The sequence below is a fragment of the Coregonus clupeaformis genome, unplaced genomic scaffold (genome assembly GCF_020615455.1).
Source record: "Coregonus clupeaformis isolate EN_2021a unplaced genomic scaffold, ASM2061545v1 scaf0621, whole genome shotgun sequence".
NCBI lineage: Eukaryota > Metazoa > Chordata > Actinopteri > Salmoniformes > Salmonidae > Coregonus > Coregonus clupeaformis.
In genome coordinates this window covers 4,847-17,500 of record NW_025534076.1, presented here as the reverse complement: position 1 = coordinate 17,500, position 12,654 = coordinate 4,847, and the positions used below count along the sequence as shown (strand labels likewise).

The following is a 12,654-nucleotide window of genomic DNA, read 5'->3' as shown; positions in this document are numbered from 1 at the left end:
GTATCGCTGCAGAATACTGTGGTAGCCATGCTGGTTAAGTGTGCCTTGAATTCAAAATAAATCACTGACAGTGTCATCAGCAAAGCACCCCCACACCATCGCACCTCCTCCTCCATGCTTTACAGTGGGAACCACACATGCAGAGATCATCCGTTCACCTACTCTGCATCTCACAAAGACACGGCGGTTGGAAACAAAAATCTCAAATTTGAACTCATCAGACCAAACGTCAGATTTCCATCGGTCTAATGTCCATTGTTTTTCTTGGCCCAAGCAGGTCTCTTCATCTTATTGGTGTCCTTTAGTAGTGGTTTCTTTGCAGCAATTCGACCATCAAGGCCTGATTCACAAAGTCTCCTCTGAACAGCTGATGTTGAGATGTGTCTGTTACTTGAACTCTGTGAAGCATTTATTTGGCCTGCAATTTCTGAGGCTGGTAACTCTAATGAACTTATCCTCTACAGCAGAGGTAACTCTGGGTCTTCCATTCCTGTGGCGGTCCACATGAGAGCCAGTTTCATCATAGAGCTTGATGGTTTTTGCGACTGCACTTGAAGAAACTTTTAAAGTTCTTGAAAGTTTCCGGATTGACTGACCTTCATGTCTTAAAGTAATGATGGACTGTCATTTCTCTTTGCTTATTTGAGCTGTTCTTGCCATAATATGGACTTGGTCTTTTACCAAATAGGGCTATCTTCTTTATACCTGATTGGCTCAAATGCATTAAGAAGGAAAACAATTCCACAAATTAACAAGGCACACCTGTTAATTGAAATGCATTCCAGGTGACTTCCTCATGAAGCTGGTTGAGAGAATGCCAAGCGTGTGCAAAACTGTCATCAAGGCAAACGGTGGCTACTTCGAAGATTCTCAAATATAAAATATATTTTGATTTGTTTAACACTTCTTTGGTTACTACATGATTCCATATGTGTTATTTCATAGTTTTGATGTTTGGAAAGTATTCAGACCCCTTCCCTTTTTCCATATTTTACTGTAACGTAACAAAATGTGTAAAAAGTCAAGGGGTCTGAATACTTTCCGAATGCACAATTTGTTACGGCCCTTTTCGGGTAAAGTGTATTTTCTCAAACCAATATCCCAATATAAAAAACGTCTACCCCGAGGCAGTAGTCAGGTTGAACTCAAATCTTCCATACCGTACCTGTTGGTCACAATAATGTTGGTCTTCTTGTGTCCAGGGTACAAACAGTGTTCTCTGAAGATCTCTCCTTCCAGCTGCTTGATCTCTGACCTCTGATGGAGCAGTTTTCCCATGTGTGAAAACATACAATACAATGTCTTCATTTTTATTTCTAATTTAATAATAACATGATTATGTTGTAGCTAACTTCACTTTCTAAGCAAACTTGACTGTAAACAAGTGGGAGTATATAGGTTTATTACATGGTTGAAAGTGGCAACACACGAAATAGAACAAACTGAAATTCATCGACCAACAGAAATATACAATTACCTGTAACATGAACATACATTCATCTAGTTTAAGGCAGTCAGACTAACTAGGGAGTTATTGATGGTGGATGTGGTGTATATAATGTTGGAAAATAATTACAGAGGATATATCAAATACATATAATTTGGTCATGCTTTTTTTAACAATAACATGGTCTCTAAATAATTTAGGTTACAGTAACTCATATACAAACTAATGTAAGAGTATAGCATCAATATATAAACATTGGATAAGTATTATGAGTGCCTGTACACAGATACAAAAGCAGTGATTTCCAATGTGATGCTATGAACCTTTTATTAAAAAAATATTGCTGGAGTACCATTACTAGTCATAAAACAAATGACTACATTTCTTTAGTAAAATATCTTTTTTTTATATATATTTTTTTTATAGGGTAGTTTATAAGGTCTAGATAAATCATCTGCATACATTATAGCAGGTTATATCGTTTCATTTCCTATTTCTGAAAAATATGAAATAAAATGCAAAATATTTCATTCGGCAAAAGTCATACAAAACCTGGCTTGAAAACAAGACTCGGGTATTATATGGACACAGATTTCCTTTGGCATGCATAACAATTCAAGTCTTCAGCAAAGAAAAACCCGAATTAGAAATCATTACATCAGCATAGTATACACATTTACAAACCAGGCAAGGAGCTTGAACCTTGACACGGATATATAACTTGTTTCAACTATCAGACATTACAACTCATCATCACCAGCCTTTGATAGAACTAAGATAAATTGTCCATTAGTTACTAGCACTTGAACGACATCAGTTAGAGAAAACACAAGCCCGTAATCAACCTCAACCCCTTCTATTCCTCATCATGCTGCATGAAGGACAGAGAGAGAGAGAGAGAGTGAAAAAGACAGAAGGACGTTAGAAGTGGAAGAAAGACTGACGCTTCAGTGTGAAAGAGAGAAAGGCATGTTTTCATTTCTGAAAGACAAAAGATTCCACGTTCAGATTGACTGAGTCGTATATATATATACAGTGGGGAAAAAAAGTATTTAGTCAGCCACCAATTGTGCAAGTTCTCCCACTTAAAAAGATGAGAGAGGCCTGTCATTTTCATCATAGGTATACGTCAACTATGACAGACAAATTGAGGAAACAAAATCCAGAAAATCACATTGTAGGATTGTTAATGAATTTATTTGCAAATTATGGTGGAAAATAAGTATTTGGTCACCTACAAACAAGCAAGATTTCTGGCTCTCACAGACCTGTAACTTCTTCTTTAAGAGGCTCCTCTGTCCTCCACTCGTTATCTGTATTAATGGCACCTGTTTGAACTTGTTATCAGTATAAAAGACACCTGTCCACAACCTCAAACAGTCACACTCCAAACTCCACTATGGCCAAGACCAAAGAGCTGTCAAAGGACACCAGAAACAAAATTGTAGACCTGCACCAGGCTGGGAAGACTGAATCTGCAATAGGTAAGCAGCTTGGTTTGAAGAAATCAACTGTGGGAGCAATTATTAGGAAATGGAAGACATACAAGACCACTGATAATCTCCCTCGATCTGGGGCTCCACGCAAGATCTCACCCCGTGGGGTCAAAATGATCACAAGAACGGTGAGCAAAAATCCCAGAACCACACGGGGGACCTAGTGAATGACCTGCAGAGAGCTGGGACCAAAGTAACAAAGCCTACCATCAGTAACACACTACGCCGCCAGGGACTCAAATCCTGCAGTGCCAGACGTGTCCCCCTGCTTAAGCCAGTACATGTCCAGGCCCGTCTGAAGTTTGCTAGAGTGCAGTTGGATGATCCAGAAGAGGATTGGGAGAATGTCATATGGTCAGATGAAACCAAAATAGAACTTTTTGGTAAAAAACTCAACTCGTCGTGTTTGGAGGACAAAGAATACTGAGTTGCATCCAAAGAACACCATACCTACTGTGAAGCATGGGGGTGGAAACATCATGCTTTGGGGCTGTTTTTCTGCAAAGGGACCAGGACGACTGATCCGTGTAAAGGAAAGAATGAATGGGGCCATGTATCGTGAGATTTTGAGTGAAAACCTCCTTCCATCAGCAAGGGCATTGAAGATGAAACCTGGCTGGGTCTTTCAGCATGACAATGATCCCAAACACACCGCCCGGGCAACGAAGGAGTGGCTTCGTAAGAAGCATTTCAAGGTCCTGGAGTGGCCTAGCCAGTCTCCAGATCTCAACCCCATAGAAAATCTTTGGAGGGAGTTGAAAGTCCGTGTTGCCCAGCGACAGCCCCAAAACATCACTGCTCTAGAGGAGATCTGCATGGAGGAATGGGCCAAAATACCAGCAACAGTGTGTGAAAACCTTGTGAAGACTTACAGAAAACGTTTGACCTGTGTCATTGCCAACAAAGGGTATATAACAAAGTATTGAGAAACTTTTGTTATTGACCAAATACTTATTTTCCACCATAATTTGCAAATAAATTCATTAAAAATCCTACAATGTGATTTTCTGGATTTTTTTCCTCATTTTGTCTGTCATAGTTGACGTGTACCTATGATGAAAATTACAAGCCTCTCTCATCTTTTTAAGTGGGAGAACTTGCACAATTGGTGGCTGACTAAATACTTTTTTCCCCCCACTGTATATATATATATATATATATAAAAATTTGGAATAGAAAGTTCAGAAATTGAAATAGGATAGCACTAGTTGTTATATAGCCCCTTTTCTCAAACCTGGACAATTCTACCTCCAGCCACGGGTGTCTGTGTGTTCATCTAAGGCGGGTTGCTAACCTGGAATAGGTCATAACCCTTGGCGTCCTCCTGGTCGTAAGGTCTGATGATTCCGTCCTCTCGGATCAGTCTGACCGGCCTCAGCTTGGTCACTTCCTCTGTCGACTCTGCCACCCTGCCAATCACAACGTCCCGTAAAGATCGCACAGCCAAATCAGAACGCACCGTCAGATCTCACAGCCAAATCAGAACGCACCGTCGTATCTCAAAGCCAATCACAACGCACCGTCAGAAGGGTTTCATTAATCAAGCAAGAACAAGACCTAGTTTGCTTTCGGACCCAAACTCATAATAAAACTGCAACTTAATGTCTTCCCAATGAGCAACCAGACACAGCAGCAGTGGGTTAACATGATCAATTATCAGAACTAGCAGAATCCTGCTTCTGAAAGAAATCGCAAACTTAAAAAAAAAAACGTTCAGCCCAAAGGGGAGGCGAACTGTGCATGGGTGTGTATGTGTGCACGTACGAACGCACGTACGTTTCAGTATCTCACCTTTCGTTACCTCTAGTGTGAAAGCATGGAACAACAATTTCATCAGGTTATCAGGAATTTTATGAGTGTTCAATAATATGCTTTGTGAAGGATAATGAATGACATGTTGAATGGACGAAAATACTATGTGACGGGGGGTGTGTTTTTGCATTTCAGAACCACTGGGGAATTAGGACTGTTTTGGCCCAACATTAGGTAACTGAGGTGAGGGGGAGGAAGGGGTTAATGAGAAAGCCAGAGGGGGAGGGGGGGTCAAAGTCACAGTAGAGACTGGACGGTTTACTTGGCTGCAGTTAGACCAATCGTGGAGGTCCTCCACTCCGAGAGCTGTTGGCGGAGCTATTTCAGCCCCATATGAACATGTAAGCTAACCAGCCACATGCCAGCACATTTCCCCAAACGCAATTCCAGTCCACAATGCATTCCATCAGTCTATTACCAACATGAAGCCCCCAGGTCAACACAGCAGGGATCCTGACAGTGGTGGATTTTTTATCGTCAATATGTTTGTTATTCTTTTGCAGCAAAAAAACTTTGCCAAACTGCCAATCTCTGCATGGCGGTGTCGTGCGCTCGTGCAGTCGGCCAATCCCGGAGGAGAGAACAGGTGGAGGAGGGGCTTGAGTGTGACTTCTATTAGCTATCTGACAAGGAAGAGTCTGTGTGTGTGTGTGTGTGTGTGTGTGTGTGTGTGTGTGTGTGTGTGTGTGTGTGTGTGTGTGTGTGTGTGTGTGTGTGTGTGTGTGTGTGTGTGTGTGTGTCTGTGTGTGTGTGTGTGTTTGTCTAACTGCAGTTAGAATCCAATGTGACGTCAAAGTTACTGAGATACAGAATGACCTGCTGAGAAGAGCTGCTCTAAACTTTAGCTTTACAGTACCAATAGTCTCCTCTGTCCCGGTCTGTTCAGTCCTCAGGGTTTAGTCTGTTGGACCCCACGATGCTGCAGTATGGAGCAGGGGAGGACTCAGGTCAGTAGCAGCGTTAATGATGATAGGGGGGGTTAAATGTTGAGCTGTTAACCAATCATTTCCTTTGGTTTGATCTGTAACAGCATAATACCTACTTCAACGCCATGCAGTCACTTACCTCTCTGACAGACAATCTGATTTATGAGAAAGACAACTAACCCTCCATGCCAGCCGAACCCCTCCCCAGTCCCAAACCCCTCCCCTATGACCCCTATTGCGTAGGTCACGTGAACAGGAAGTGTTCACTGTGGCCGCCAGTCATTACCAAAGCTTCCCACATCTCACCAAATACTCACTCAACACAAAGACAAAAACAACTTCTCCAAGGCATTAACTTATGAGAAAACAAATTGAAAACAGAACAGTTAACAAAATTAGTCAGATCACAATAATTATAATGAACAGAACATAAGCACCAAACATGGTTATGAGTGACAGACAAATAATGTTACGCAATACCACATTAAACAAAACATTCCAAATAAAAATCACAATAACCTCTGTAGTGTCCTGTCTCCACTAACCTCTGTAGTGTCCTGTCTCCACTGACCTCTGTAGTGTCCTGTCTCCACTGACCTCTGTAGTGTCCTGTCTCCACTGACCTCTGTAGTGTCCTGTTTCCACTGACCTCCGTAGTGTACTGTCTCTACTAACCTCTGTAGTGTCCTGTCTCCACTAACCTCCGTAGTGTACTGTCTCTACTAACCTCTGTAGTGTCCTGTCTCCACTAACCTCTGTAGTGTCCTGTCTCCACTAACCTCCGTAGTGTCCTGTCTCCACTAACCTCCGTAGTGTCCTGTCTCCACTAACCTCTGTAGTGTCCTGTCTCCACTAACCTCTGTAGTGTCCTGTCTCCACTAACCTCTGTAGTGTCCTGTCTCCACTAACCTCTGTAGTGTCCTGTCTCCACTAACATCTGTAGTGTCCTGTCTCCACTAACATCTGTAGTGTCCTGTATTTGTCTCTACCAACCTTTGTATTCCATGGAAGGTGCTGGAGGCCATGTCTACGATGCCCCCTGTCGGCCTGGCCACCACGCCCACTAGACCCTTCCCTATGCCCTTGAAGAACCCTGCCGCTCCCTCCTTCTTGGCCCCTGGGGAGGGGGGGAGAGAGAGAGAGAGAGAGAGAGAGAGAGAGAGAGAGAGAGAGAGAGAGAGAGAGAGAGAGAGAGAGAGAGAGAGAGAGAGAGAGAGAGAGAGACAGAGAGAGAGAGCGAGAGAGAGAGAGAGAGAGAGAGAGAGAGAGAGACAGAGAGAGCGAGAGAGAGAGAGAGACAGAGAGAGAGAGAGAGAGACGTGTTAGATGTATGGTTTAGAAAAGGTTAACGCTCAAAGCAAACTACACTGGAAATACAGTAATGTCATATTCAACATACACTGAGTGTACAAAACATTAAGAACACTTTGCTAATATTGACTTACACAGTGTGTTGTGGTTACAGGTTCACTTGGCACATCTAAAGCCTTTTTCTTCTGGGGTGTTGCTATAGGCCACCAAGTGCTAACAGTCAGTATCTAAATAATATGTGTCAAATGCTTGACAGTGTATGTGATGTAAACAGAGAGGTCTACTTTCTTGGGGACCTGAATATTGACTGGTTTTCATCAAGCTGTCCGCTCAAGAGGAAGCTTCTCACCGTAACCAGTGCCTGTAATCTGGTTCAGGTTATTAATCAACCTACCAGGGTGTTTACAAACACTACAGGAACAAGATCATCCACATGTATTGATCACATTTTTACTAATACCGTAGAACTTTGTTCTAAAGCTGTATCCGTACCCATTGGATGCAGTGATCACAATATAGTGGCTATATCCAGGAAAGCCAAAGTTCCAAATGCTGGGCCTAAAATAGTGTATAAGAGATCATACAAAGTATTTTGCTGTGACTCTTATGTGGATGTAAAACTTTATTTGTTGATCTGATGTGATTAATAAGGAGCATCCAGACGCTGCACTTAATGAATTTATGAAATTGCTTCTTCCAATTATTGATAAACATGCCCCTGTTCTGAAACTGACTGTTAGAGCTGTTAAGGCTCCATGGATTGATGAGGAATTGAAAAACTGTCTGGTTGAAAGAGACGGGGCAAAAGGAGTGGCTAATAAGTCTGGCTGCACATCTGACTGGCTGACTTACTGCAAATAGAGAGATGATGTGACTAAACTCAACAAAAAGAAGAAGAAACTGTATTATGAAGCCAAGATCAATGATATAAAGAATGATGAAAACAAAACGTTGGAGTACTTTAAATTAAATGATGGGCAGAAAGACTCCATCTTTCACCGAATCAGATGGCTTATTCATCACAAAACCATTTGATGTTGCCAATTATTTGAATGATTACTTCATTGGCAAAGTGGGCAAACTTAGGCAGGAAATGCCAACAACGAACAGTGAGCCATCGTAATCATGCATAAAAAATAAATAATAATAATGACAGAAATCTTTGTAAAGTTTGTGTGGGAGAGGTGGAACATTATTGTTATCGATCAATAATGACAAAACCTCCTGGCGTTGACAACTTAGATGGAAAGCTACTGAGGATGGTAGCTGACTCTATAGCCATCTGTCATATCTTTAATCTGAGCCTAGAGGAAAGTCTTTGTCCTCAGGCCTGGAGGGAAGCCAAAGTCATTCCGCTACCCAAGAGTGGTAAAGCCTTTACTGGTTCTAACAGCAGACCTATCAGCTTGCTGCCAGCTCTTAGCAAACTGTTGGAAAAAATTGTGTTTGACCAAATGCTATTTCCCTGTAAACAAATTAACAACAGACTTTCAGCATGCTTATAGAAAAGGGCACTCAACATGTACTGCACTGACACAAACGACTGATGATTGGTTGAAAGAAATTGATAATAAGAAGATTGTGGGAGATTTCAGTGCAGCCTTTGATATTATTGACCACAACCTGTTGTTGAGAAAACGTATGTGTTACGGCTTTTCAACCTCTGTCATATCGTGGATTCAGAGCCATCTATCTAATACAACTCAGAGGGTTTTCTTTAATGGAAGCTTCTCTAATGTCAAACATGTAGGGTGTGGTGTACCACAGGGCAGCTCTCTAGGCCCTCTACTCTTTTCTATTTTTACCAATGACCTGCCACTGGCATTAAACAAAGCATGTGTGTCCATGTATGCTGATGACTCAACCATATACGCATCAGCAACCACAGCTAGTGAAGTCACTGAAACCCTTAACAAAGAGTTGCAGTCTGTTTTGGAATGGGTGGCCACTAACAAACTGGTCCTGAACATCTCTAAAACTAAGAACATTGTATTTGGTACAAATCATTCCCTGAATTCTAGACCTCAGCTGAATCTGGTGATGAATGGTGTGGCTGTTGAACAAGTTGAGGAGACTAAATTACTTGGCGTTACCTTAGATTGTAAACTGTCATGGTCAAAACATATAGATTCAATGGTTGTAAAGATGGGAAGAGGTATGTCCATAATAAATGATGCTCTGCTTTTTTGACACCCCACTCCAAAAAGCAAGTCCTGCAGGCTCTAGTTTTGTCTAATCTAGATTATTGTCCAGTAGTGTGGTCCAGTGCTGCAAGGAAAGACCTAGTTAAGCTGCAGCTGGCCCAGAACAGAGCGGCACGTCTTGCTCTTCACTGTAATCAGACGGCTAATATGGGACATGCATTTTTCTGGATTTTGTTGTTGTTATTCTGTCTCTCACTGTTCAAATAAACCTACTGTTAAAATTATAGACTGATCATTTCTTTGTCAGTGGGCAAACGTACAAAATCAGCAGGGGATCAAATACTTTTTTCCCTCCCTGATAGATGCACACACACACTACATGTTAATGTTTTTAGATGTATGTAAATTGTAAGTCTTTTGTCTGTGATTTATTTTTGGTTATGTGTCGGACCCCAGTAAGACTAGCTGTTGCCATTGGCGTTGGCTAATGGGGATCCTAATGAATAAAATCACATCTACAAGGTGTGGAAAGCGTTCCACAAGGATGCTGGCCAATGTTGACTCAATGTTTCCCACAGTTGTGTCAAGTTGGCTGGATGTCCTTTGGGTGGTGGACCATTCTTGATACACACAGGAAACTGTTGAGCGTCAAAAACCCAGCAGCGTTGCAGTTCTTGACCTACTACCATACCCCGTTTTAAAGGCACTTAAATATTTTGTCTTGCCCGTTCACCCTCTGAATGGCACACGTACACAATCCATGTCTCAAGGCTTATAAATCCTTCTTTAACCCTGTCTCCTCCCCTTCATCTACACTGATTTGAAGTGGATTTAACAGGTGACATCAATAAGGGATCATAGCTTTCACCTGGATTCACCTGGTCAGTCTATGTCATGGAAAGAGCAGGTGTTCCTAATGTTTTGTACACTCAGTGTACATCCTATATATTCTACCAAATCCATGAAGGGATGTGAGATCTGATGGAGATCATCTTTGAAGGGTTGAGACAAACTTCTGTTTCCCACAAAGTGGACAATAAACTACAGATTTTATTCTAGCTATAAAATTGTTCTAGAATTACATTTATGGAATGTAAATGTAAATATCTATTGAACATTGATGAGTGATGAAGAAGAGTTCAGCCACAGGTCAGAGCGTTGTGAATAAACATACCTTCTACAGGTTTGGTGACGATGCCCGTTACCCCACCAACGACCCCCTACAGAGAGAGAGAGAGAGAGAGAGAGAGAGAGAGAGAGAGAGACAGAGACAGAGACAGAGACAGAGAGAGACAGAGACAGAGACAGAGACAGAGACAGAGAGAGAGAGAGAGAGAGAGAGAGAGAGAGAGAGAGAGAGAGAGAGAGAGAGAGAGAGAGAGAGAGAGAGAGAGAGAGAGAGAGAGAGAGAGAGAGAGAGAGAGAGAGAGGGAGGACTGTCAGGTCTCCATGGTATCCAACACAAAGGTCTAATTCAAGACTAACAGGACAGAACAACCTCTTAACCAAAGAAAACCACCCCGTTTGGGAGGAAAATTACATTTCACATTATTGTCCTGAATGAAGAGGTTTCATCTGATGTTGTGTTCTGTACTGAAAAGCTAATCATGACTCAGTCCCAAATGACACCCTGTTCCTATATAGCCCTACGTGTCAAAAGTAGTGCACTACATAGGGAATAGGGTGCCATTTGGGATGCAAGCCATGTCATGTATCGTTGTTGAATCATTTCGTGTAGTTTAATATTCAACACGGGGCTTAAACGTCCGTGACCTCTGACTCGTCCGTGACCTCTGACTCATCGTGAAGGACAATATTGGGACATGTGCTTTCGACCCCACAGCTGACGGTGTGATTTCCACATGGGCAACATACACTGAACGTGTTCACTGCAGGGTTGTGGTCAAGTCCATTTTCAATTCAGTCAATTTAGGAAGTCAACTGAAATCCCAATTCCAATTTTCCTCATATTCTTTCTATGAGGAAAATGTGAATTACTTTTACCTGAATTGAGTGAATTGAAAAAATCCCCCCCAACCCAACCCTGGTTTCACTGTAAGTGTCTCTGGATAAAGTGTATCTTTATTAAATGATCATAGTACTACAGTGGTACCTTGAAGAATCCCATGCCTCCCTTGGCCAGACTCTCTCCAAAGTCTTTGGGAGGTCTGTTCATTTCCTCTCGTCTTTTTTGCTGGTACTCTTTATCCATGGTGATGGCAGCCAGTCCTTTACCCACTGACCCCGTGATACGAGACACCATGCCTGCAGCGCCACCTAGTGGGGAGGAGAGAGAAGACAGATATATAGAAAAAAAAACACTTTAGACATGCACACATTGTATACACACACAAGCACTTGTACACAGGCGCACTCACTCATTCACTCATTCACACACAGCCTTACCGACAGTGTGCCCCAGTAGACTGCGTACTCCGATCACAAAGCCCTCAGCGAACTCCTCAGGACCCTGAACCGCTCCCTATGACGACAACAACAACAACCAAAATAATGTCAGCACTGGAGTCACTTCAGCCGTACTGCTTCTGGAACGGGGGCCTCTACAGGGCCTGACCCGTCCCGGACATCCAGACCACGTCCCTCAAAAAACGTCACCACGTGGTCCCTATGAGAATAGCTGGAGGTTTTTGGTGTGTGTGTGCACCTGGAAGGGCTCGGAGAAGAAGGCCTCCACTCCTTCAGACAGGCCTCTGATCAGGCCGAATGGGTTCCCCAAGACATCCAGACCCAGCACCAACACATACATCTGTTTCAGGAACTACAGAGAGAGAGAGAGAGAGAGAGAGAGAGAGAGAGAGAGAGAGAGAGAGAGAGAGAGAGAGAGAGAGAGAGAGAGAGAGAGAGAGAGAGAGAGAGAGATCCAAATAAAACAGTAAAAAAAGAGAGGCTAAAGTATATTATCTATCTTAAGGTTTGTGAAGGAATCGTGTGAACTAACCTGTTCACTGTAATGTCGGACCACAGTCCACATCAGCTTCTCTCTCCTATAGAACTGATAGCTCATCTCAAAGTAGGCAAGTCTGGAAGGAGACAGAGAAGGGGGAGAGAGTTACTAACAAAGACGTGATCGCCACTAGCCTGGTCCCAGATCTGTTTGTGCTGTCGATCTACGGTCACTGTCCCAGTCAGACCCACTCACTTGAAGATGAGGTCGTCTACGTTCGGTGAGTGTAAGCTCCAAGACTCTTCAACAGAAGATTGACTGACTGGATGGCCACCATCTCCTGCTGATCATCACCGCTGGAGCCCAGAGACAGACTCAGGGTGTAGCTACAACAGAGGAATAGCATAGACCAGGTTTACTCCACTACTGATGGAGAAGGACCAGTACTCCACTACTGTTAGAGAAGGACCAGTACTCCACTACTGTTAGAGAAGGGACCAGTACTCCACTACTGTTGGAGAAGGACCAGTACTCCACTACTGTTAGAGAAGGACCAGTACTCCACTACTGTTAGAGAAGGACCAGTACTCCACTACTGTTAGAGAAGGACCAG

The 12,654-nt window shown here is 42.8% G+C and overlaps 1 protein-coding gene across 1 annotated transcript in view; it reads right to left on the bottom strand.

Moving 5' to 3' along the window:
• Window positions 1-12,312, bottom strand: part of LOC123485236 (vacuolar protein sorting-associated protein 13C-like) — a gene marked incomplete at its 5' end in the record, with an annotated part of 14,954 nt that extends 2,642 nt beyond the window's left edge. The window contains 10 exons of the mRNA XM_045216151.1: window positions 1,166-1,257; window positions 4,238-4,352; window positions 4,735-4,746; window positions 6,675-6,798; window positions 10,311-10,356; window positions 11,250-11,413; window positions 11,543-11,618; window positions 11,802-11,915; window positions 12,096-12,177; window positions 12,297-12,312. Of these exons, the coding sequence (XP_045072086.1) occupies window positions 1,166-1,257; window positions 4,238-4,352; window positions 4,735-4,746; window positions 6,675-6,798; window positions 10,311-10,356; window positions 11,250-11,413; window positions 11,543-11,618; window positions 11,802-11,915; window positions 12,096-12,177; window positions 12,297-12,312 (841 nt within the window). The remainder of the gene's footprint in view (window positions 1-1,165; window positions 1,258-4,237; window positions 4,353-4,734; window positions 4,747-6,674; window positions 6,799-10,310; window positions 10,357-11,249; window positions 11,414-11,542; window positions 11,619-11,801; window positions 11,916-12,095; window positions 12,178-12,296) is intronic.
• Window positions 12,313-12,654: the final 342 nt, after the last annotated feature.